Genomic DNA, 27,009 nt, shown 5'->3' on the forward strand with positions numbered 1-27,009 from the left:
GTTACCTAAACAGTCATGACAGGACCCCTCTCCTACCCAACCCATGCCGGAGTTACCCCAGCAGTCTCCGAGGAGTTGGATGGAATGGGGAGCAACGTGGCTTACCGTTTCCCCACTTCTCACACAGGGTAAGGAGTGGCCTGCTGCTCCACTCTGGTCTGCTAAGCTTTTTATTTATTTATTTTTAAAATTATTAAAAAATAATATTTGGCTGTGTGCGCAGGGCCTGTGGGAGCCTAGTTCCTCGACCGGGGATTGAACCCAGGCCCTCTGCAGTGAAAGTGTGGAGTCCCAAGCGCTGGGCCACTAGGGAATTCCCCTGTTAATCTGTCTTATTTCTATGAAACTATTCTTGCTCCAGAAAGAGATCCTGGCTACAGGCCTCTCCTGCTTGATCTTTTTTTTTTTTTTTTTTTTTAAATAAATTTATTTTTTATTTATTTTTATTTTTAGTTGCATTGGATCTTCCCTGTGGTGCATGGGCTTTCTCTAGTTGCGGTGAGCGGGGGCCATTCTTCGATGAAGTGCACAGGCGGTGGCTTCTCTTGTTGTGGAGCACAGGCTCTAGGCCCGTGGGTTTCAGTAGTTGTGGCACACGGGCTCAGCAGTTGTGGTTTGCAGGCTCAGTAGTTGTAGTGCATGGGCTCAGGCGCTCCGCGGCATGTGGAACCTTCCCGGACCTCGGCTCGAACCCGTGTCCCCTGCATTGGCAGGCGGATTCTTAAGCACTGCGCCACCAGGAAAGCCCTCCTGCTTGATCTTTACACAGCATGCTAAAATGTGAAGGTGTGGTCTTGCATATAATCCCATTTGTACATCTACTTAGTACATTTATTTTGGGTGTCTTACACGGTTATCCACAGCACACTTCAACTGTTTCTCCTTATCCCAAAGAAACTCTGATTATCGCTCTACGCCTTAGTCTCCGCGGCTAGACTGCGTTTCCCCTGAGAAGAAGTATTCTAGTTATTTCTAGCACCTAGCACATTGCCTGGTACACAGAGTCGAGCCACTGCCAAGGTCTGTGGCAAACGAGACGATAGAAATGGGAGGCCTCCTGGGGCAGCACCCAGCCCAGTCGGGGTGCCGCCCCCGAGGTCGCGGAGGCGGGGACAGGGCCGACTCACTGGGGCGGCAGAGCAGCACGCGAGGCGTGGGCGTCAGGGGCGTGAGGGGCAGCTGCGGATGCGCGCCGGCGCCGTGGCCGGAGATGAGCACGTTGCTGAAAAGCCCCGAGCCCTGGCGCACCGGGCTGAGCATGGGCGGGGGCGTGTAGGGGGGCAGCTCGTGGGCGGGGTCGAGGAGCAGGTGGTCGCCCAGGACGCGCGGGGAGCGCAGCTGGCTCTGGTACAGGGTGGCGCCAGAGTGCGAGGCGGCGAGGTTGGGCGTGTAGGACGGCGGAGGCGGGATGAAGAGCGGCTCCGGCCGGTGCCGGAACTTCTTCTTCTCCGGCGCGGTCTTGAGGGCTTCCTCGGCTTTGGCCAAGCCTGGCTGATGCTTCTTGGGAATTTCCTACAACGGGAAGAATGATCCGATTCAAATACTCGGGCTTTTTCCACAGGCCCTTTCCACAGATTGAGGGAAGGGGGACTGCTGTCCTAACGGGGACCCCTCCTCCCTTCCACTTGTCTGACCGCAGCATCCTCCGCCTTCAGAAACGGCCACATCCACTTCAGACAAGGCGAGATCTGGTGGCTTGATTAGGGAGAAAACTTTGGTTTTGGAGGAAATCCCTCATGTCTGGAGAGGGATGGGGGTGGTAGGAATAGTGGGTGGGCAAGAAAGAATAAATTCACATTCTTTATTGCTTATCACTGCATTCCCATCTGGTGAGTGGAATCCAGCTGAGTGGGCCCTTTAATTCCCCACTGCTCCCCGGGGACAGACATCGGCGACAGATAACACATGTTCTGAGAAGGCGACAGAAGAGTCTATTCAGGGAAGCTGGGCAGAGGCTGTGGGGCAGGAAGAGGGGGTCAGGCCTTGGCCGAGGCTCCCAGGGCCAGTGACCCACACTGGGCTCTTCTTCAAGCTAACCTTAGGGTTGAGGAGAGCCATCCCGGATCTTTGAGGCCCGTCTCATGTGCTCTCCTAGAAGTGCATCTGGTGAGCCTCCCCCCGTCACCACCCCTCATTACTGCTCCCAGCACTGGTGGCTTATCTGTGGCAAACCCTTCTCGTAGGTTGGTTTCCTGTCAGCAGTGTTAGTTTATTTTATTCCAGCAGAACCAAGCATCTTCTGGAAGGAAGATCTGCCACATGGATACAGATATACTAATAAGTAAACACACGCACGGAAAGAGATAAGCGGGGCATGCCAAAGCCAAACACAAACAGACTTGGTTGTGTGCCAGCATCAGCCCAGAAAAACCGAGAGCTGGGTGTGGCTGGAGAGGCAGCCATGCGGTCGGGAGGGGCTGTGAGGATACCTGCAGAAAAGTTCTGGGCAGTCTGTGGTCCCCTCCCAGGCCCTGCAGGCCAGTGCTCGTCACAGCTGTGGTCCCTGGCAATTCCTGTGCCCAGGGTGGCGCCTGACTAGGAGGCAGCAGGGGGTGATGGGAAAAGTTGGCTATGGTCATGTGACCAGCCTCCTCCAGGCCATGTGACCTGCCCCAGTCACCCCTCAGCTCTGGGCTCCTCTCCCTCAGGGCCCCTTCTGCTGCCTTCAGCACTTCAGGCTGCCCCTCCTGTCTCTCCCTCAGCTTCATCGTCTTCTGGGCTGCCGTCCCAGCCCCTAGGAGGGGAGTCTAAGGAAGCGGAAAGGTGAGGAAAGGGGAAGGGGCAGCGGGGACCCCCGGGCCCCCAGGGGGCTCTCCTTAGGTCAGAGAGCCCCAACCTGCTTCCTTTCCCCACCAGGGGGCTCCTCACCACCTGAGGCTGAGGTGGAGAGAGGGGGCTGAGGAATGGGAAGAAGGTGCACGTGCCCCCAACTTGGGGAGCAATCCTGACACCACACCTGGTTCCTGGGTAACTGATGGGGTCACCTGAGGACCCCGAGTGACTTCAACCCTGCACTGGAATCCAGACCTCTGACCACAGAGCCAAAGGCCCCTTTCGGGCTCTCTCTCTACTTGAGCCTCTGGGTTCTGTTACAACAGCTCTATTCTGGGACTTTCCAATCCTCCAGGCAAGGCTCTGAGACCCTGGGCCAGGGAAGGCCCCCGGAATATCAGACCTGGATGTCACTTGGGAGGAAGCATTTACAGAGTGCCAGCCAAGCTGGAGACAGGGCGAAGCGCTGAGAGGTTTTAAAAGCACCCCAGAGAGGTGACAGTCACTGAGGAGGCCAACACCACCCCCGGCCCCCAACCCCAGATCAGGGAGAAACTGAAGTTCTGAGAGGGGAAGGGTCTCAGCTGGCTGCATCCCAGATGGCTAGGAGCAGAGTGGGGATTAAAACACAGGGCTCCTACTTGGACATTTTGATTTCTTTATATTAAGTGTCAGGACCTTGCTCACACTTACTCAAGTCCTACCAACACGCTTCCATTTCAGCTTATCTCCTCACAGTATCTCTCTCACCCTTCCCACAAAACCAAGTTCACCTCTGCCTTCAGAACCCTACTTCAGAACCCTACCTGGAACTCTCCTCGTGAGTTCTAAGCAAACTCACCTCAAACTTCCCTTGCCTCATCCCAGTCCCTGATGACCTTAGCTCCCCAGGTATATTCCCCACCAGCCACACGCAGGGCATTGCTGCCTTGCTTTGTTTTGAACTGGGGCGGGGCTGCTGCCTGGGGCTCTGACCCGTGTGACTACAAACGTTACTTTCTCCAGCTTCAGGCTGAGAGTTTCCAAAGGGTAGAAACAGCATCCCTCCCACCAAATGAGGAACTTGCCTGGGCAAAGAGGGGGCTTGGCTGTGTCGTTTTATCTCTCTGCCTGTTGCTGGCCCCCAAGACCTGCCAGCTGATGAGAATCCTCACCTCCAGAGGTTCTCCATCTGTCTTTCCTCTTCTGAGCCCTGATATTACATAGAAAACCAAAAAGGCTCTTTCTGGATTTTTCTAGTTCTCTTAATTATCCTCCTTATCCCTATTCTGGCCCAACACCACTCGTGTCTCCTGGAATCCCAGCAGCTACCTATCCTGTGAGGACAAATGTGACTCAGCACACTACCCTGTGGGGAGGGGACAAATCTGATGTAGTGAATCACATGGGTTACAGACTGCCCAGGGGAGGGGTGGAGGGAGGGAGAGAGGGGGAGAGGGACAGAGAGAGAGAGAGAGAGAGAGAGAGAGAGAGAGAGAGAGGGAGAGAGAGGGAAGGAGAGTGAGAGAGATCTCTGTCCCAGAGCCAAGCTAAGCTGCTTGGGTGACGCGCTCAGAACTTGAGAAAGAGAACAGTGAATAAGAAACACAAATCTCTTTGCTTTCTTGAGAGTGGGGGGTGGGTGTCTCAGGGGAATTACTTTGGGAATCTTAATGAATCTGGTCCTCTGAGGGTATTTATTTACACAGGGGTGATACTGAAAATATTAAGCATGTGGTAAGGCTGACTGACCATCAGAATGGATGCCAGCTCTACTGCCTGGAGGACCTGCTGTGCCAGGGGTTGCCTCTTTTTTTTGTTTTTTTTTGCGGTACGCGGGCCTCTCACTGTTGTGGCCTCTCCCATTGCGGAGCACAGGCTCTGGACGTGCAGGCTCAGCGGCCATGGCTCACGGGCCCAGCTGCTCTGTGGCATGTGGGATCTTCCCAGACCGGGGCACAAACCCATGTCCCCTGTATCGGCAGGCAGATTCTCAACCACTGCGCCACCAGGGAAGCCCAGGGTTGCCTCTTTGGTTGCTAGATTTGGGGAGGTCTGGAGATCCTGGGGGGAGGGGCCAGGACCCTGGGCAGTAGCTATTTATTATCTGGGACAGTACTTCCATATTTTAATAACTGTGATCACCAGCTGAGTTATCACCTCTGTTTAATCTAGGAACATCTTCGGGTCTCTCAGAATCTAACCCAGACCATTAGCCTGGTAGAGTACCAGGTGTTTACTGGGTGGCAAGCAGTGCGGACACGGATGGGATTCCCAAGGTGGCCGTGGGGGGCTCAGCCCGGAGAGGCCAAGCCACGTCTGAGCTCAGGCCAGTGGCCCTGGCAGAGCTGTCCCCATCTCCAAGAAAGCAAAGGGATGTCCCCACCCCAGGCAGGCAGGGCAGAGCAGCAACTCACAGCAGGCGGGTGGGGGGCAGCCCCTTGGGGTGAGTGTGGGGGAGAGAGGGTCATCCTCACGAGCACGGGCATCTCGTCGTCCGACATCGAGCTGGCTGGCTTGTCTCTGGCTGAGGGGGCGGCAGCGACGCTGTTGGCGAAGCCCTGAGAGCTCGGCTTGGGCGGGAGAAGCTTGACAGGGACAGACACGGGCATGACCATGGGCGTGAGGCTTTCCGCCTCGGGTGGGAGCTGCGGTGGCGGCGGAGGCGGAGGCGGCAGTGGCGGCTGAGGCGGAGGCGCCGGGACCTTCTCTCCTTCCTCCTACACAGACAATAAAGGCTTTGATCCTGGGCTGAGAGCAGCTCTCATTGGGGGGGGGATGCACTTTGCTCTTCCTGAAACGTTCCTGGACATCACGCGTGGGTGACAGAGAACTGCTGCAGGGTGGTTTCCTTCCTGCCAGCCCGAGTCCCTCGGCTCCAGTGATACCCGTCGGCAATGGACAAGGCACTTGATTTTCTACATTAAAAAATCCTGACCGTGTATCACGTGTATATTAAAACAAATAGTGAAGAAAAATTTTTGTGTGGCTGTCATCGCTTTTAAAGAAAAGGACATGGACTTAGAATCAGACCAAAAAAAAAAAAAAAACACATAAGCTCTTGTGCAGGAACTTTTAATTCTATGGGCCTCAGTTTACTCATCTGTCAAATGGAGGAAAAGCTCTTTTAACTGGCATGGTCGGGAGACGGAGTGACCTGCGTCACATCAAAGTTTCTGGTGAACAGAGTTAATCCCATAGACTTAAATTAAGATTAACAGCATTCAAAGAATTGAGAAAGTTCTTTGAATTTTATTTTATTTTATTTTATTATTATTATTTTTGCGGTACACGGGCCTCTCACTGTTGTGGCCTCTCCCGTTGGCGGAGCACCGGCTCCGGACGCGCAGGCTCAGCGGCCATGGCTCACGGGCCCAGCCGCTCCGTGGCATGTGGGATCTTCCCGGACTGGGGCACGAACCCGTGTCCCCTGCATCGGCAGGCGGACTCTAAACCACTGCACCACCAGGGAAGCCCTCTTTGAATTTTAATCTAACTCTAAAACTGCATGGGTAGTTCACCACAAGGGTATCCTACCTGGATAATCCTAAGGGCATTTAAAGGTCTTTGGACGCTAGAGTCTACCACTAGTTCCCTGGTGAACAGAAAATGCTGGCTGGGAGCCTGATGGTCACACTAGCTTTCCCTGGCCATTGACTATGGATCTGGAAGGCCCAAGGGACCCTGGTCTTGAGTACTTCAAGCAGCAGAAGTTGAAAACAATATTGCATCAACATGTTTTCTTTGCTGTCTTCTCCAGGAGCTGGAGAGGCTGGGATCCCCTAAAAGGATTTCTACCACCTCAGTTCTGGACTCTTGTTCATGAAGCCAGTGGAAGCGGAGACTGTGTGACCTGGCTGGCTCCCAGCGTCAAAGCTTGAGTACTTTCGTTAGGGAAGGACTATGCCTCCTCAGGTTCCCCGAGTGGGGCTCACATCACTCTCTGATGGTAGCAAAGCAAAGCAAGCAGCACATGGCCTGGGAAGGACTGGGGGCTGACTCCTGCTCACCTGTTTGAGGCTGGGGGAGGCCCTCATCCCCCCGTGGGACCGCATGTGGCCGTTCAGGGCAGGCAGACTCTTGAACTCCTTCAGGCAGATGGAGCATGTCAGCTTGTTCTTGGCATCAAACTGCTCCCCAAACACTCCTTTTGGTTGGCCACTGCTCAAGGGTAGGACCAAGTGGAGAGGACACACACATTGATGAAGGGAAACAGTGACTCATCACAAGACCTCACACCCTACAATGAACCCATTTCATTCATCCAGAGCTCCCATGGCCATGGCCCTACTTGTATCACCCCAATTCCCTTCAGAGAACTAAGCCCAATTTGCAGATGGAAAACTGAGGCTCAAGAGTAGGAAAGGGCGTGCTCAAGATCGTGCAAGAGTTGAACCAAACGTCTTTCTTCATTCCAGGCCTTCAGGTGCTGGGTTTTTTCCCACCTCTGGCTTATGACCCTTCTAGAATCAGCTGCGGCTCTCCTCTTCCAGATGTCTTCCCTTAGACACATGGGTCTCAGTCTTCTGGTTCAGCCTCCAGGTTGCATGTCTTAGTTTGTAAGGCTCTGGCTAAGTCTTTATTTACCAAACCCATGAGGGGAGGAAACAAGACTGTACTATTCACTGGGGCATCCTCATAGCTTAGTTCCATGCCTAGCACATAGTAGGTACTAAATAAATACCCACTGAATGGACAGAGGGCAGAACATGGGCTTTGGAGTCCATCCCAGCATCCCTACTTTCTTTTTTTTTTAACGTTTTTTTAAAAAAATTTTGTTTATATATTTATATTTATTTGGTTGCACCGGGTCTTAGTTGCAGCAGGTGGGCTCCCTTAGTTGCAGCTCACAGACTCCTTAGTTGCAGCTCACCGGGTCCTCAGTTGCAGCACCTGGGCTCCTTAGTTGCAGCTCCAGGGCTCCTTAATTGCAGCAGGCAGGCTCCTTAGTTGTGGCTCGTGGGCTCCTTAGTTGTGGCATGCAAACTCTTAGTTGTGACCTGCATGTGGGATCTAGTTCCCTGACCAGGGATCGAACCCGGGCCTCCTGCATTGGGACCGTCATCCCTACTTTCTTGATGTGCAACCTTAAGCCCTCTGAGCCTCAGTTTTCTCATTTGTAAAATAATAATGATAATAATAGTTAACAATGGTTGAGTGCTTACTATGTGCTAGGCACATGGTAATCACACCAACCCTCATGGAGCTACTTTTATTACATATGATATAGAGTAATAATAAGCACTCAAAAACAGTAGCTGCTATTATTATTCTTATAAATTTCTTTGAGGAATTGACTTTGAATTTGGAAATGAATCATGAGACAATTTAGGGAAACCTTCCAGTCTCCCAAAATGCCAACAAGCCTCCATGCATCCATCCTACCTTGAGTCAGGGGACCCTGGCTGGGCTCTGCCATCAGGTAGGTGCATCTATTTTGAGCCATGCAGGACACCAGAAGAAAGAAGAAAAAAAACAAATGTGTTTCTGATGGGAGGAGTCCTTGAGCGGCGGGAACCCCAGGGCCTGCACACTTCTTTCCGCTCTCTGCCTCACGCTGACCGGGCTCACAGATACGCACGCCCTTGCCCTTCCACACCTGAAGCTTCCAGACTTCTTTCCCCTGATGTTCCCTGGCTTGGGGCCACGCCCCCTCACGGAGCCCCACCAGCCACAAGCCCACCGGGACTCAATCCCCCACCTCCTTCCTTCCTGTTCTCCCTGTCCACCTACTCTGTACACAGACAGGCTCCATTCCCGAATGGAGGGCTGGACGACACAGCCTCATGCTGGGAGACCTCAGCTTTGGCCATGTCATCTTATTCTTATAGTCACAGAGTCTCTCAGTTACTATAGGCCTGAGTCTTAAACAAAACAGGGTCAAGGGAACTTTATGCCTGGTCTTCAACCTTCATCGGAGCCCTCTCTCCATCTACCCCAGTCCTATTCAAGGTGCCCTCCTCCCCCGACCCTGTTGTCACTTGAGTGTAGCACTTGGGACACGCCAAGGCCTGAACGGTGTCCAGGACACAGTAGGCAGTTTCGTGATCAAATACATTTTGGAAATAATCAAGGGTTAATAACCGTCACCCTCAGGCTGAATCTGGCCTGAAGACATGGTTTGCTTGGCTGGACTGTTTAAAAAAATCCTAAGAATGTCATTAGATGGGACATCTGCTCTCTAGTCCACACAGTCCTTATTATCTCATACCAGGCTGTTTTGCTTTTTTTTTTTTTTCCGCTGTACGCAGGCCTCTCACTGTTGTGGCCTCTCCCATTGTGGAGCACAGGCTCCGGATGCGCAGGCTCAGCGGCCATGGCTCACGGGCCTAGCCGCTCCGCGGCATGTGGGATCTTCCCGGACCGGGGCATGAACCTGTGTCCCCTGCATCGGCAGGCGGACTCTCAACCACTGCGCCACCAGGGAAGCCCCGTTTTGCTTATTGACTTTACCTGCCTGGATCCTGTGGGCAACTAAGGTTTTCACCTCTGCAACTACACAAGGTATCCCCTTGGGGAGATTTGCAGTGCATACGAGCATATTAAAGGCTCTGAGAAGTCCAGCAGCACTGCAACCTGTTTCACTTTAAGAAACCCCAAATTTGTTTATCCAGAGAACCCATTCCCCTCCTCCCAGCAATATCCATTCAACATGCTACACAACTCCTATTCTGGGCATTAGACTTTGAGAAATGCTATCATAACGTGGTCTCCCTCCCAAAGGGGGAACAATTTCATAGGAAATTCCCTAAGGATACAGACTTAAGGGGCAGCAGACACTGTGGTGGTCCCTGGGCACCTGATCAGGCCTTGACCATTACATGCATCATTCAGGACCTGATATGGTGAATTGGCCATCTCCTTAGTGAGATTGTAAACTCTATGGGCAAAGAACTGAGTCAAAATTGCTTTTGTATTCCACAGCGTCTGGTTAACGTTTGTGGAATAAATAAAGAACAGAAGTGTTGGAGGGGTTTGGAGAGCGGACTGGGCACTGCATAGACTCAGCTCTGGCTGGCCCATGGGCACACTGAGGCACCAGGAGAAACAGCCACTGTGAGAATACCTGGGGCCACACGGCACTAGGAGATGGCTGCTGGTGCTGAGGCCCCATGTTGTTGAGGTGGATGCCACTGGGGGACAGGAGCGGCCGGTGGGGGAGCGCACTGCTGACCCGGTTCAGGTCCGAGCTTGCCGGGTCACCCATTCCTGTATCTGGAGGCCCCAGGTCCCCGTGGGAGCTCAGCATGGCCTGGGCCTGCCTGTCGCTTGTGTAAGTCTTGGGCTGACCGTCCTCAGGCTGCTGGTGCTGGGGCAGGTGGCTCTGCTGGTACATGGGGTGGCCATAGGGCTGCTGGGGCTCCTGGTAGTAGTACTGGGGCACGGAGCCCAGCTGAATCAGCTGGACAGTGTGCGCCTGCTCCGGAGTGTACTGGTGGGGGTCCCTGTGATAAGAAGGGGGCTGCAGGTGCATCTGTGACTGCCGCGACTCTGGCAAATGCTGCATCATGGGTGAGGACTGGTAATACTGAGGTATCTGCATCGAACCCTGCCGCTGCTGCAGCTGCTGGGGCTGCGCTGGGCAAATCTGCTGCTGCTGCTGCGGCTGCATTTCTTGCACTGACATCCGCGGCTGCCCGGCTTGCTGCTGTTGCTGCTGCGGGTAATACTGGTGCTGCTGCAGCTGCTGCATGTGCTGGGACAGCATCTGGGGGGCCTGCAGTGACTGTCCTCCCTGCACTGGCATCTGGGCCAGTGGCTGCTGGTAGTCATAATACGGGTGCCCTTGGCTTGGGTGCGGCGCAACCTGCAGAGCTGGTTTGGACAGCCCGCCAGTGAAACCAGGGTGAGGCTGCTGGGGCACCTGCTGGTAGCGGGAAGAGAGAGCCGGTGCTGAGGGCTCCATGGGCTTCTGGGACAGCAACTGGCGGAGGGCGCTTTCAGGGGCTCCGTCCATCACCGCTGATTGGGTGTGCAGCACCTGGGCCATATTGTTGACCTGAATTCGCAGGTTTTGGTTGGCAAACACCTGGGTGAAAGAGTCTAGCTTGTGCAGGACACCGCTGGTGAGCTTCTGGGTCCGGATCTCGCTAGCCTGGGAATAGGTGTACTGGTAGCCATCAGTGGGCTCCGCCTGGGCTGGAGACCCCCACATCATGTTCGAGTTGGTCAGGTTGCCACGTAGCTGGACATGGTTTCCAGGCCCTGCATGGCCTGCCCACCCTCCCTGCCTTGAGGTGTCCACTTGGCCAAGCGTTTTGGAGCCAACAGGCAAGCCCAGACCATCCCGAGTGTCTTGAGGGAAGTGGGGGGAGATGGGTGATGCCTGAGGGGCATCCATTCCAGCCCCGGGGACTGTATTCCCATAGTTGTGGTTCAGCCCACCGTGGACGCCAAGTGGTGGCTGTTGGTAGAAAAGGTTCTCACCACCGTGGGCCACGTGATTGGTCTTGTACAGTTGCTGATCCCCCATGGTGCCTGCCTTGATCGTGAACGTCCAGCCACAAAACCATAAAAAAAGATCGATGACACAAACCCGAAAGGACTGAAACCCTGAGAAGCAGAGAGAAAGCGTCCACACTACTCCACGGCTGACATGTCCATGACTGTGGCTGGAGCCAGGTGTTCCTGTTGGCCTCTACCACGCATATGCAGAGCGGGGGGTTTTACATCCTCACCCGGGCTGAGGTACGGACCAAACACCACCGTGGTGAAGAGATGCTGCTCACACCTGCAAGACAAGATGCAAAAGACAGGAAAGGATTTACTTGGATGTTTTGTAATGAGCAACTGTATCTACCACAGCCCATTACGGAAATAAACACAAAACAAGAGCCTGGATTAGAAATAGCCAGTTTCATACATGTCACTCCTTTACACTGATTCTGCAGATCCTGACCCCCATGTGAGATATGAACTCTCTTACTTTCAAGCCATTGCTCAATGGCTCATTAGTTCATTGATTCGTTAATTCATTGTTTTGCTCACTGATTAATTCATCCATTCTTCTGGAACCCTGCTATTGAAAGCCCAGCACTATTCTAGGTCCTGTAGGGGATATAAAGAAGCTTAAGACATTCATTAATCAATTCATCTGGTCAAAAAATACTTACTAGACATAGACATCTACTAAGTGTAAGGCACAAGGCTAGGAAATCATTAAGACATGGGCCATCTCTCAAGGAGCTTACAGTTAGAAAAGGCAGTTGGCCACATGAATAACTACAGTACAAGGAGGAAAGAGATGCATGTAATAAAAAGGTAAAAAATAGGGCTTCCCTGGTGTCGCAGTGGTTGAGAGTCTGCCTGCCAATGAAGGGGACATGGGTTCGTGCCCCGGTCTGGGAGGATCCCACATGCCGCGGAGCGGCTGGGCCCATGAGCCATGGCCACTGAGCCTGCGCGTCCGGAGCCTTGTGCTCTGCAATGGGAGAGGCCACAACAGTGAGAGGCCCGCGTACCGCAAAAAAAAAAAAAAAAAAAAGGTAAAAAATAACAGATAAGGAACTCATAGTCTGGAGAGCATATTTCTAGCAGAAGAACAGAAAAGGAGACAGTTTCAAGGAAAAGCAGCACACGTGTCAGTACATAGCTACCTGCCTCCTTGGGATCCCTGATCAGGGAAACATCTGTGCACCGTGCTGACCACCTGGTCGGAAGCCTATGATGTGGCCTGACTCAAAAAAATAGGCTGGGCCAATCAGATTCCCTCTCTTAGAAACATGAACTAGGAAATTTTGAGTGACTGGTCTAGTCTGATTTGAAGCCACACAGGTTCCTCTGTGAACTTCAAACTGGGGTATGTCAACCCCTGGGAGTACACGAAGACTTTCCAAGCACTATACACACACATTCAAAGCTTTAAGAGAATCAATGTCCAGATCCTCAACTTCCATAAAAATCCTTTTCTAGAACTGATGGGTGACAGAATTGCAGGACCTTTGGTCCTGTCCAAAACATCCATAATACATTGGGTCTGTAAGATATCTGGTCCACGTCAAAAGGTCCCTGAAATTTGGTCTTATCCAAAATGTCCATAAAGCATATTTGGTCCATGCCAAATGGTTTTGGACAGGACCAGATGTCTGCTAACCAGTGACAGAGGTGCAAGTTGTCCTTTTACACCTACTCTTTCACAACAGCCCTCCTCCTTTACAAAAGAAAGACAAACTTCTTACTCATTCCATCCCAAATCTTAACTGGGCTTATGCCCCAGGGATGACTCCCCCAGCTGCCACACGAGAGGGCACAGAACACTGAAAGTGAGCAACACTAATAAATAAGTAGTAAATCTTCTTTGCAAGCTGGGTGGTTTCCAATTCTTTTTTTCATTAGGAAGGCCGAATAGAAGTAATTAAAATATAATTGTTAGTGATAGATCACTATGTGATTTTTTTGGTACATAACTCAGAAGCAGATCAAGAACTGAGTTGACCCTGCTTTAATAAAACTTGTATTTTTATCTATTAGTTTATGTGAATGAGGGTTTTTCAGTGTTTACATCTATATAAATGAAAAATGGAAATACAATCGATGCTGATCCTTGTCTCATATCTCATGCAACAAATAGTATTCTTCCGTGGATAAATAAAAAAAAAAACAGAAGAGATAACCCGGCACCAGCAAGATTCTATCTCTGGACCTGGGTGATAACTGCACGGGTGTGCTCACTCTGTATAATAACCTGAGCTGTACACTCAGACCTCATCACATACATGCACGTATGTTATACGTCAATAAAAAAATTACTTAGCCAAAACATGGAAACAAACTAAATGCCCATCAACAGATGAATGGATAAAGAAGATGTGGTACATATATACAATGGAATACTACTCAGCCATAAAAAACACAACATAATGCCATTTGCAGCAACATGGATACAACTAGAGATTATCATACTTAGTGAAGGAAGTCAGAAAGAGAAAGACAAACACCATATGATATCCCTTATATGTGGAATCTAAATATGGCACAAATGAACCTATCTACAAAACAGAAACAGACTCACAGACATAGAGATCAGACTTGTGGTTGCCAAGGGGGGAGGCGGGGAGAGAGAGGGATGGACTGGGAATTTGGGGTTGGTAGATGCAAACTATTACATTGAGAGTGGATAAACAGCAAGGTCCTACTGTATAGCCCAGGGAACTATATCCAACCTCCTGGGATAAACCATAATGGAAAAGAATATTTTTAAAAGAATGTATATGTGTTTAAAACAGTCACTGCTGTACAGCAGAGATTGGCAAAACACTGTAAATCAACTATACTTCAAACAAACAAACAAACAACCCAAAAAACTCCAAAAAGCAAACAAAAGAACAATGTATTTACATGAAAAAGAATTACTTTGAAAAGTCTCCAGCATCACCACCTAATGTACATTTTCAATGTAATTTTAGTTTTTATGTTTATTAATTATTTATCCAAATTAGAATATATTTTATGTTGTTTTGATTGCCTGCATACTATTAATAATCATAATTATACCTCAAACACGAAGAAAATTTTAGCATTTAGAACTTTCTGATTTCAGGAAATTTAAAAAGTTTGAACTTCATATGAAATTGTTACAGAGAAATGTGACAGGGAAACAAACGACAGAGTTTTAAGCACAAAAACATATTACACATATTACATTAGGGTAAAATTCCACAGGGGAAGTGAAACAGAAGTAAAATTTCAAGGAGAAAAAGGAACACTGACTATTAACGAAGAGCATGTTCATGCATTTTTAAAATGGATGATGGTGGGTGTCAAATTCCTATGGTGTTTAGATTCCACTGGATACATTTAAAACAGTGATGTAATCGTTTTACTTAAAAATCTCAATGTTTACAATGTCCTGGAAATTGCATCTTTGGCAGACATATAATAAAAAATGTAGATGTAAACTTAAAAATGTGTGAGAGGGTAAATGGTTTTACAAAATCCTTTTATGGGGGATTTTAAGCAGAAAGTTTGAAGACCACTGCAGTAGGCCCCCTCCAGCTGGGAGCAAGCCTGAGTTGGTCTCTGTCCCTTTCAGAATGACAAGAGAAGGAGATGGACAAATTCAAGGTGGGGGGTTTGGTTTGGTGGAATGAATGCTGGAAGCAGTGGGACGGGACAAAGGTTGGCCAAAGATGGCTGGAGCAGATCCTGAAGGTGAAGTGATGCGGTGAGCCTTGAGGACTCCCAGTGACCACTCCCAGCTCAGAGGGTCTGAGCTCCTGATCAGCTGCCTACTCCACAGCTCCACTTTCAGGTTCAAAGCAAACTCATTATCATATCCCCCCAAATGAATGCTCCTCCAAAGTCTCGCCCTTGACTCTTCTCCCTCTCTTAACCAACCACCACAACCCAGCAATTTACTTCCTAACATTTTCTTAACTCCACCCATTTTTCTCTGGTTCCACTACTATCACCCTAGTCCAAGACACCATATCTATCTTCTGCACTCTTCCAACAGCCTTCTGATTGGTCTCCCAGATTTCAGTCTTGTTCATTCTCTAGACAGCAGCAGCAGAATAAACTTTTCCAAACATAACTCTGCCCCCATCAACCCACTGTTTAAAACGCTTTCATGGCATCTTAGCAACCTTAGGTTAAAGACCAAAATCATTAACAAGGCCGACAGGGCTCCGTGGGGTTTGTTCCCAGCCTCATGATGTACCCCTCTTCTCCTTGTTCTCCAACACCTCCCCATCCCCACCCCCAGCCACCGTGGTCTCTCAGTTCCTTGAACCTGCCAAGCTGCCTCCTAAAACAGGACCTTTGCACATGCTGGTCCCCCAATTTGGAGAGCGTTCCCCTTCCCCACTCCAACTCCTCATCCAGCCAAGTCTTGGGCAACCTTCAGCTCTCAGCCCAAACTATACTTTCTTGGAACGTCTATCCTGACACCCACCCCCAAGGCTACATCAGGGTCATTTCTTTTATGTTCTCATAAAACCATATTTCTTTCCTTCAGACTACTCTTCTCAGCCTGTAATTGTATTTCCACCAGTGCAATTATTTGATTAACGATCTTTCTCTCATTAGGGCAGGGACCAAGTCTGTTTTGACCTATGATTCTATTCTCCAAATCTACCATAATTCCCAGTATATGGTAGGCCCTTTGATAAGAATTTGTTGGTGGAGTGGTAATACTGTTGAATGAAAGAATCAGTAAATGAAAAAAATAATAATGATCAAGTGTCCCAATGAATTGATATACAGAAAAAGATATTAAGTGTAGGTTGAGCAGATATTAAATTCTCATGAAGAATAGTTTGATTTTACCTGGATCCTGATGGACAAATAAGGTTTACAGAGGTGAGGGGACCAGGAAGGGTATTTCAGCTGAGGGAACAGCATGCACTAAGGCATGGAGTCAGGTGCAGGGGTCCATGCTGGGGACCATGTCCTTGTCAGGAGCTCACTGATGATCAGGCTGAATTTGTACGGTCAGGGATAATTGTGAGGCCTTAAAATGATGTCCAGCAGTGTTATCCTGTGGGTATTAGGCCAGGCTGCCTGGCTTAAACCTCGCCACTTAACCTTCCTCGAAAGCTTTGCACCAAGTCACTTCCCCCAGGAAGAATTACTTGCTGAAACTCATCAAACTCTGACCATGATCTGATTCTGTGCTCCTCCATCATGCCCCTGTGGGGGGAATGGAAGCTAGATGACTTTACTTCTGTTGACCTGTCTGCTTTGTTGTGTTCCCAAACTGCAGGGTAAGAGGGATTACTTTGTGTTCTGAGCTACAGGAATCTATTCTTTATTTGTTCATATTTTCAGAACTGGGAATGTAGTTTATTTATAAAGAACCCTAGAAAGTAGGGAACCCTAGGAAGTCAGAGGGGAGCTACCAAAGTGTGGTTCCCAGGCCAGCAGCATATAACATCACCTGGGAACTTGTTGTAAATGCTGATTCTTGAGGCTCACCTAAACCCACTGAATCTTGGGGGTGGGGACCAGCAGTCTGTGTTTTAATGAGCCCTCCTGTTGAGTTTGATGCCCTCTCAAGTTGAAGGCTGCCTTAGAGGTCAACTCCCCACATTCAGAGGAACAAGTTGAGGCCCAGAGCTGTAACTGCTGGACCTAGAACAGTACCTGACTCACAGTAGTAGGCAATCAAGAGTCATATACTCCTGCTCTGCCACAGAGGACGGACTTGAGGACACGGCGGGAGAGTGGGATGCCGGGACAAAGTGAGAGTAGCATCGATATACACTACCGAATGTAAAACAGCTAGTGGGAAGCAGCAGCACAGCACGGGGAGATCAGCTCGGTGCTTTGTGACCACCTAGAGGGGTGGGATAGGGAGGGTGGGAGGGAGGCTCAACAGGGAGGGGATATGGGGATATATGTATGCATATGGCTGATTCACTTTGTTGTACACAGTATTGTGAAGCAATTATACTCCAATAAAGATCTATTAAAAAAAAAAGAATCATATACTGAATGAAAGAGAGGAAAAACGACCTCCCTAGGAAGATGTAAGAAGGTAATAGCAAGACCATGTGCTACTTATTTTACATTAAATTTATGTATTTTTTGAATAGGTACTTTATTCACATGGTTCAAAATTCAAAAGGTATAAAAGAGCATACAAAAGGCTGAAAATCGTCCTAAATAAATACTTGAAAATACAGTGAAAAGTTAGAGCAAAAAATTTAAAACGGGTATCTGCCCAAAGTCTTCCTCTCAGCCTTGCCCCTAGATACCCAGCCCCCCTCCTGGGACAGTCGCTCAGGTTCCTGTATATTCTAAAGATATTTTGTGCTCCTACAAGAATGCTTGTACACACCCCCACCCCTACTCGCTTTACACAGGCAGTAGCACACAGTTCAGCATCTTGTCAAAAGGCTGTTTTAAACATATGATTTAAAACCTGGAAACTGTTCTTCTTGGTGGATTAGTCAATCCCACAGGACTGTTATAATACCAACTCAAGATTCAAGTCTTTGTTATTTTTCTAATAAGGTAACTGCTTTGCTCATTATGTACAATACTTCCCATTGGGTAATTGGCACCAGAAGCTTTTTCATTCATGAACAAATTAACAGAACTACTGCTTTCACATTTCTTTGGTCAAGTCCTTCTTTATTAGAGCAAGGCTCCAGGATTCTGGATTCAGTCCGACAAAAAAATTGTCTGCTCAGAATCTGAGATGCTCTCTCTGATCCCCCTGAAGCATTATAGTCAAACGACCTGCTTGGGAGCCCATCTCCCCACTGTCTGTCCAGTCATTCCAAGGCAGGGACAGCATCCTACCCATCTTGGGTCCCCAGTGATTGAGACACAGTAGATGCTCAATAAACACTCATTGAACTGAAATGCCAAGCCAGACAAATGAGACCCAAAGCACTTCACCCCTAGATTTCCATGTTTCTGACATGGACCAAGGGCCAGAATTTACTATTTTCACAGGGCCCTACAGTGCCAGGTTCATGGAATGATGTACATAATAATAAGGCTCTACAAAGATGTTTTAGCAAGGGGCTTTTCTGTACAGGGCCAGCTAGTAAATATTTTCAGCTTTGCGGACTAGCTAGTAAATATTTTCAGCTTTGCAGGCCATACGATGTCTGTCATAACTCTGCAGTTGCAGCGTGAAAGCAGCCATAAACAATATATAAATGAATGGGTGTGGTCGTGTCCTAATACAACTTTATTTATGGACACTGAACTTTGAATTTTATATAATTTTCACATGTCAAGAAATAGTGTTCTTTGTCTGATTTTTCTTTAACCATTTAAAGATGTAAAAAACCTTTCTGGGCTCACAGGCTGTATAAGGACAGTCGGGGGCTGGATTTGGTCCCAGCCATAGTATGTTGACCCCTGTTCTAGTGCATCAAAGTTCCTCTCCCCTCCCCCCGCACCCCCAGGGGCACCAGGAGACAGGGCACAGTCTGCAAGGAAGATATGTCTAAAAGGACCATCCTTTGAACCAGAGAGAGAGACGGGTGGGGAGAAGAGAGGAAGTTGACTTTGGCCAACGGCTCGGCAAGACTTGTTTGCTTATAATTCAGAAGGGTTAACACCCTGCTCCCGCCAGACCACCACTGCTTGTTTGAGGAAGAAAAACCAAAAAGATTTTCCTTTTTCTGACACCGGGTCGTCCTTCAGAGACTATATACACAATTCCCCAAGTGACTTGGCTTCGGTTTTCGTCAAGACTTCCTCTCAGGTCTGTCAAAGGAGCTTAACTTGGATTCTCCTGGGATTCTGCTCCCCAAAAGAGGCTGAAGCCAAGGGCAGTTCTCCAAGACATGGGTTCACGGTTCATGGTCTCCTTTATAGCAACGTTGTTGTTCTAAATGTTTTCTGATTAGTCTTCTAAATAAAGCCAGTGGGTGCTTTATAATCCAGTAACCCAATTACCGTGGATCAGTTCTGCCAATGCCGGCGATTAGCGCCGAAATCTTCCTCCATGTAGAGTGACTGGCGCATCCTTGTTCCTTCCTGCCCCACTGCTCCCTGCCCTGGGTCTCATGCTGACTCTCAGCCCCGGGCGGATTCCCACGGCTTCCTTTGGACACCAAGAGACATTTATTTCTCCATCTATCAGTAGCACCCTGTAGCATCAATTGCTTCCTCCGAGCCCCAGGAACCAGGAAGAAGCCTGACTCACAAATGGAGAGTTTGGACTTTGCTTCCTGGGGACAGCTCTCCACCAGGACATGGAGATGGGAGCTATTTCACTTTCTGGTGTGCGGACCCTCACTGTCAGTGCCCTCTCCTCTGGGCCAGCAGTAGTTCTCTACCAGGGAATTAATTAACATCGTCTTCCCCCCGTGACTGCCACACACCGCTTCCCTCCCGCCCTAGCTGGCATGGAGCAGTGTGAATGATGCTGAGGACACAGGGAGAAAAGTAGGGGACTCAGGAGTCTAGGGTGGCTTCCTGGAGGAATGGTCTGAGTGGGCCCTATTGATATATTCCTGGATACAGTTTTTCAAACCACCTGCCTTGACAAATGGCTAGGCCTGGGTGGGGAGATTAAGAATATGGGAGTAGCCAGAGGTTGACAAGAGGTCTGCAGAAAGAAGGGAGGACTACGGAGACACCTGAAGAAGTCACACGTGAGTCCCTGGGTGACCCGAACGCTGACTACTTCATAATCACAAGTTTCTCCTACGGAGTTGCTGCCAGGAGAATTTCAGGAGCAATGTGACCATATTCTGAAGACCTACTTTGTGCCAGGAGATCTGACTAGGTCATGACGTCTGGCCTCAAAGCCCAGAGACTGGCATCTGTACCCGACCTTATCCTCTGTATTCTTTCCTGCAAACTCACAAGGAGGACCTACTGTGCCAAGACTCTGCTAGGGGAGATGAAGACCCGCAAACCTGTGTCTTGAGGCCTACAGTCTTGGGGGGCAGGTGCCAGGCTTCCTAAAGATCCATGAAATTTCACAAAGAGGAGGCAGAAGAAGGCCTGGCAGGGGGGTGAGGTCACACCAGCCAGGACTCAGGAGGCACCGTGGGCAAATCCTTGAGGCTGGGGCCTCAGGGAGGGTCTCAGCGGGGTGGCCAGCTGGAGTGGTTTGGGCCAGGGTTGCAGGGAGGATCCTCCACTCCTGCCCCCAAGGACTTGAGGCTCAGGCCTTGTGAATCAGCACTTGGAACTACAACCAAGGAAAGGATTGCCCTCCCTACAGCTGTCCTGGGCAGGGTAGGGCAGGGCAGGGCTGGGAGATTGGGAGGCTTCCCTCTGACACAGCCCCAGGGAGTGTGGGGTGAAGACGGAGGGGAAGTGGGTGGTTGGCGGGTAGATCTGGCATGAGGCTCCAGCCCCAGCATCAGGGCAAATTATAAACCTAAGAAAATACAAGTCAAGCACCTGAGGGCTCTGCTCCTGTCACTCAAGCCCCACACCCAGCACCCTGGGCTGAGCTACCGGGAGGGCCTCCAGCAGGTCAGCATCACAGACTGGCTTCCTCTGCAGGGGATGGGAGCGGGGCGGCCAGCACTGTGCCCCGGGACCGCATCCCCCGTGCTGCCCAGGATTGCAGCTAGGCTGTGCGCTTAGAGGATCAATTCCCAAATGGAGCAGCTGGCTTGGCTTTGGTCTGTGACCTTGAAGACATTAGACTGTACAAAAAACAAATGCCCCTTCTTTCTGGAAAGCAGCTCACAGTTCACTGGGTAACAAAGTCTGTGATGCTCCCTTGTGTGTGAAATAACTGCATGAAGGTTCTCGTGCTCGGCTGTCTGTCAGTCTCTCTTGGCCCTTCTGTCTGCGGTTCAGATGGGAGGTACCCCGGGTTATGACGTCAGTGCCACACTTGGGCATCCTGTCAACACAGGGCCCCATCCTGGGGCGATGCCATGGCCCTTCTGGCTCAGGGTTCTAAGACTCTGGGGGGAATTCTGGGAGTCAAGAAACAAGCCAGAAAAAGGAGGACCTCTGATGTCTGGGGCTGGAGGCCTTCCCACCGGCACTTCTCGAGTCACTCCCTCCTCCAGGCCCCTGTGGACCAGGTTCTGGAGGATCATCCTCACCCTGCCCCCACCTTCCCAGTGGGGGTGAACTCTCCAAGGGCAGCTGGAGGCCCCTCTGGCTCATCTCTGGGACCCAGCCTGTGCCTCACATCTGGCACTACACTAAGCAAGAGTTTGCTTGAGGGAGCCAGACAGAGGACCTCACAGCTCCCCTCACATCCCCCGTCGCCCTGGAGCCCCTGGACTGAGGTTTGACTCAGTGACTTGGCTGCCCCTGGCGATGTCTCCTTTGTCCTTGGGCCAAGTGAGGGAGGCCGGCCTTCTCAATCAGATGAGAGGGGCACCCTAAGCGAGCTCCCAGGGCCCGTGGGAAGTTGCTGAGGGAGGGGAAGCAAAGGGTGAACAGACCCAGGGATCGAATTGGGAAGACATCCTGCAGGAGACAAGCTGATGGGAGCGGCCGAGACCAGTTTTGTCAGGAGGGTCTTGTTCCAAATGATAGCAAGCACCAAGATTGAGGAAAAATGCCTGCTTTAATTTACAGATGCTTCTGGGAATTCAAGTATTATTACAGAAAAAAGTTGGAAGTGAACATTCACCTGAGATTTCCGCTGTTGAAGTTCTGTGTGCAATGGTGGGAGGACCACAGAGCTTGGCTTCCGTCTACTCAACAGCTACTGAGAAGCCTCAGGGAGTCAAGAGGGTGTCTTGCCCTTTTCTGGGTTTGCTTCCTCCTCTGGTGATCCTTTATATCCTTCCTGGGAAGCCCCCAAGCCTGTCTGGACTCGCTCAAGACAGATATCCCATTGGTCATTGGCCCTCATCATCTCACTGCCTCAATTTCTTGCCAAAATAGCCTCCCTTGGCTGCTATAAGACCAGAGGGCTGAAGTGATGCATACACCAGGGGCCCCGGCAGCTGAAGTGAGCAGGCAGACATGGGGCCCCTGGAGCCTGGGGGCCTCGGGGAAAGTGAGGACCAAGCCCTGGATGAAGGATCTGCAGGCCCAGACACGCGTCCTTCTGTTTGTGTGAAACGTCATTCCTCCAAGGCCAGTCCTCAGACCAGAACCAGACCAGAACCTTGGGTGTTCTATTTTTCAACCAATGCTAGATTTTAAGTTCTTTAGGAGCAGGACTGTCTTCATACCTCTGCTTTTACATCTCTCTCTCCCTTCTCCACTGTGCCACGAGCAGTGTTTCACCCAAAGCACACCCACTCAGTGTTTATGGAATGCAGCCAACAAGTTTGTCAAAATTCTCTTTCTCTTTTGCATTCACAGGTCACATCTAATTAACTGATATATCTACAGTAACAAGGACAACGGGCACAAGCAGGTTTGGAAACGTAGCTGATGCTCGCTCAGCCCCCAACCTCATTTGGGGGAGTGGGTGCTATGTGTGTGGGTGTCTGGGAGAAGGTAGTGAGGTAGGAGTTAGTTAAAGACCCCTGTGTCTGCATGTGAATGTGCCTTGGGAGCTTCAATACACTACAAAAAAGCATGATGTCAAAAAATCTAAAAACAACAAATGCTGGAGAGGGTGTGGAGAAAAGGAAACCCTCCTGCACTGTTGGTGGGAATGTAAAATGATACAGCCACTATGGAGAAGAGTATGGAGGTTCCTTAAAAAACTAAAAATAGAACTACCATACAACCCAGCAATCCCACTACTGGGCATGTACCCAGAGAAAACCATAATTCAAAAAGAGTCATGTACCACAATGTTCATTGCAGCTCTATTTACAATAGCCAGGACATGGACGCAACCTAAGTGTCCATCGACAGATGAATGGATAAAGAAGATGTGGTACATATATACAATGGAATATTACTCAGCCCTAAAAAGGAACAAAATTGAACCATTTGATGAGATGTGGATGGATCTAGAGACTGTCATACAGAGTGAAGTAAGTCAGAAAGAGAAAAACAAATATCGTATATTAACGCATGTATGTGGAACCTAGAATAATGGTACAGATGAACTGGTTTGCAGGGCAGAAGCTGAGACACAGATGTAGAGAACAAACGTATGGACACCAAGGAGGGAAAACTGCGGTGGGGTGGGGATGGTGGTGTGCTGAATTGGGCAATTGGGATTGACATGTATACACTGAAGTGTATAAAATTGATGACTAATAAGAACCTGCAGTACAAACAAACAAACAAACAAACAAAACAACTAATACTGAACTTTCTTTGGGTTATTTGTATGGAAATATGTTAATATAAATGTTTCAGACATTACATGAAATTTCTAAAACTCTTATATGTTCTCATATAATGTTATAAGTCATAATTCTAGTTATTACTTTAAAATGTATATCTCAGAAATAAGTAAATTTCCTTGTCAATTGCATTATTATGAACTTTCATCAAATCTTTAACCGTGGTCATTTTTAAGTCTTCTGTCATTTACAGACAGTTCTGGGTGTACTCTGATGCTTTTGCAAAAATGTTCCTATAAAAGGGTTTTATCTTCAAGGAATTCATGGAAAAGACTCTGACAAGTACAGGTTTCTGGTAACTGACCATACTGCTGAACTGAACGAATAAGCATTTTCAGAACTCTAATGGAAAACTGATGAATTCATAAAAGTGCTAACAAAAGATCAAGAGGAAAAAAAATTAATTACATGGGACTGAGTGAACTGATGAGGATGATTATAATTTTTGTGACTTTCTGTTTGAAGTAAAAAAAAAAAAAATCCCACGAGGACTCAGAGGCAAAAAATATACAAATCAATTTTCACTGCAAAGTAAAGGAGCTGTTACAGTGGAGGATTACTGGACTGAATGTCAATATTATGACATAGTATGAGTGTGTTTCGTGTTCGGTAATTGCAATCGTTGCTTTTGTTGTGGTCATCCATTTACAATGCTTGGTGCCAGTTTATTTATCTCTTGTAAAAATAAAATACAGTGTGTGTGTGTGAAAAAAAAAAAGATGTGGCACATATATACAATGGAATATTACTCAGCCATAAAAAGAAACGAAATTGAGTTATTTGTAGTGAGGTGGATGGACCTAGAGTCTGTCATACAGAGTGAAGTAAGTCAGAAAGAGAAAAAGAAATACCATATGCTAACACATATATATGGAATCTAAAAAAAAAAATTGTTATGAAGAACCTAGGGGCAGGATGGGAATAAAGACACAGACCTACTAGAGAATGGACTTGAGGACACGGGGACGGGGAAGGGTAAGCTGGGACAAAGTGAGAGAGTGGCATGGACATATATACACTACCAAATGTAAAATCGATAGCTAGTGGGAAGCAGCCGCATAGCACAGGGAGATCAGCTCCGTGCTTTGTGACCACCTAGAGGGGTGGGATAGGGAGGGTGGGAGGGAGGGAGATGCAAGAGGGAAGAGATATAGGGATATATGTATATGTATAGCTGATTCACTTTGTTATACAGCAGAAACTAACACACCATTGTAAAGCAATTATACTCCAATAAAGATGTTAAAAAAAAAAGAAAAGAAAAGGCTTGATGTCGCTGAATGACACCTTCCTGCACTGTTCTCTGTGCATTTCTGCTTTTTTTTTTTTTTTTTTCTGGCTGCGCCGCATCGCTTGCGGGATCTTACTTCCCCGAACAGGGATTGAACCCGGGCCCAAAGAAGGGAAAGCACTGAGTCCTAACCACTGGACCGCCAGGGAATTCCGTCTCTGTGCATTTCATGTGTTAGTTATGTGTCTTCAGGTCAGGCCCAGACCCTCTGGGGGCCAAGAGCTGGACTCCCCATGGTGCTCAGAGCAGAGCTGGGTGGTGTAGGGCCTCGGTGAACATTTTCGGACATGAGTGGAACTCTTTCTTCCAAAGGCTTTCGAGGTAGGATTTCTGACAAAGCTGACATCTAGACATCACATTTTAGGAAAAGAATGAGGAAAGGCAGGTCTCTAAGATCTCCTTTAAGTGCCTGTTTAAGCCCCGGAGGAGCTGTTTGGGATAGAAACCGCCAACCTGAGCCCCCAGCTGCTCCTGGATGAGCTGAACCCCTCAACGGTTTAGGGGGCATGTAGCACCCATTGCTTGCAAACAGGGGAAGAAATCAAAGCCTATGACTTGAACCCAAAAAGCCTCTGTCTCAGCAGATAACTCTAATCTCCTTCATAGAGAACACCGGGGGACTATAGGTATTTACCACTTCCACTTCCTGACCCTCAAACAAACGTCCATCCCTCCACCTGTGCTCTAACTCTTCTCTCTTCACTCATCTTAAGTACTGGAGAAACACGGGACCCCCAAGAGCTCACCTCCCCCACTTCCAGGAGGCTATCAATTCCTGTTGCCCCCTCCTCTATAGCATTCCCTGACCATCTCCTCTCATCCCCACTGCCCGAACCATGGAAGAGTCCTTTATAGCTGGTCCTGTCCCCTCCAGTCTACCATCCACTCAGCAGCTCTGTCCACGCCGCCCTTCTGCTTCAAACCACCCACGTGCCCTCTGCCCACAGGAGAAGCATCCAAAGAGCTCAGGCTGGCACAGGGGGCCCCTTATGATTTGGCCTCACCTCCCTTTCCAGTGATTTACCCAACCATTCACCCATATACAGCCCGAGCGCCCCCCCTCCCACCCATGGAGCCACATAGAATCTCCAGAATACTGGTCCCTCTGCCTAAAACCCCCTTTTTCCCATTCTCCATCTTCTCAACCTACTAGTTCCTGTTCAAACTTATCTTTTATGAAGGCTTCCTTGATTCTCGGCCATTCAATGTAACGAGGTATCTACTGAGTGCCCACTATGTACCAGGGGACACCATGAGGGGTTGTATGACATGGTGTCAGCTCTCATGGTGTCAGGGGCTTGCCGTCTGGGGTGTGGGGAGTGTCAGACAATGACAAATCTATGACTGCGATGAGTAGTTATAATAGAGGGCTCAGCAGAAAGGTCAGGGAAAGATCCTCTGCGGAAGTCACGGTGATACTGCAATCTGCAGGATGAGAAGCACTTAAATAGGGAAAATAGAGTGTGGAAAGCTGCCTCCCAGATAAAGTCAAGGATAGCACAGGCAAAGGCCCTGTGGCAGGTGGGAACACGGTGGACATAGGAACTAAGAGAAGGCCAGAGTGGCCAGGATAGGAGCATAGCAATGAAAATGGAGAGGGGGCAGGGGCCAGACCACCCCAGGTTCTTGAAGGTTAGGAGTTTTATCTTTATACCAAGAGCAATGGGGAGCGATTAAAGTGTTTGGATGTGTGTATGTGATGTATGATGTATGTATGTGTGTGAGTGTGCATGTACAAGCATGTGTGACTGATCAGATTTCCATTTTGAAAAGGCCACAGGATATACCAGAGGTCAGCAAACGTTTTCTGTGAAGGGCCAGAAAGTATATATTGCAGGGTTCACAGCCAGGAAGCAAAATCGAGGCTATGATGTAGATGCTTATATAGTAAGAGAAAAAACAAATTTCTACACTTTTTGAGGAAACTCCAAATATAATAGTAATCGAGTACAATTTAATGTAAATAGATCTACTAATGAGAAGAATGGACTTTTTTTTAGAGGGATAACATTTTGCTTAATTGGGTTCAAAGTCAGTGCCCCGTATCATCAAATGTTTACATGCACAAACGATTTTTAGTTCACGGGCTGTACAAATCAGGCAGTGGCTGGATTTGGCCCATGGACCATAGTTTGTGGACTCCTGGTCAGAACAGACTGGAGGAGGGTGAATGAGGATATGGGGAGCGGGACTCAACTTAGCGATGGTCCAGGCCAGGCAGCTTGGATGTGAGTGGTGATGGAGGGGCATGTGGGGGTGAAGCTGATAGGACTTAGTGATGAGATGGCCAGGGGGGTGTGGGAGGGAGGAGTGTCAAGA

At 49.1% G+C, this 27,009-nt stretch overlaps 1 protein-coding gene across 10 annotated transcripts in view; it reads right to left on the minus strand.

The window, feature by feature from the left end:
* Positions 1-27,009, minus strand: part of TRERF1 (transcriptional regulating factor 1) — a 205,530-nt gene that overhangs the window by 27,764 nt on the left and 150,757 nt on the right. For 6 of the 10 annotated variants that reach the window (XM_081247317.1, XM_081247311.1, XM_081247313.1 and 3 more), the window contains 5 exons: positions 9,818-11,482; positions 8,137-8,183; positions 6,762-6,912; positions 5,169-5,471; positions 1,128-1,512 (listed from right to left, as the gene is read on the minus strand). In XM_081247317.1, coding sequence (XP_081103443.1) covers positions 1,128-1,512; positions 5,169-5,471; positions 6,762-6,912; positions 8,137-8,183; positions 9,818-11,224 — 2,293 coding nt within the window. In that variant the 5' untranslated portion in view covers positions 11,225-11,482. The remainder of the gene's footprint in view (positions 1-1,127; positions 1,513-5,168; positions 5,472-6,761; positions 6,913-8,136; positions 8,184-9,817; positions 11,483-27,009) is intronic. The other 4 variants (XM_081247319.1, XM_081247318.1, XM_081247320.1 and 1 more) reach the window with 3 other exon arrangements.

The sequence above is a fragment of the Mesoplodon bidens genome, assembly GCF_964165515.1.
Source record: "Mesoplodon bidens genome assembly, chromosome: 10".
Taxonomy (NCBI): Eukaryota; Metazoa; Chordata; class Mammalia; order Artiodactyla; family Ziphiidae; genus Mesoplodon; species Mesoplodon bidens.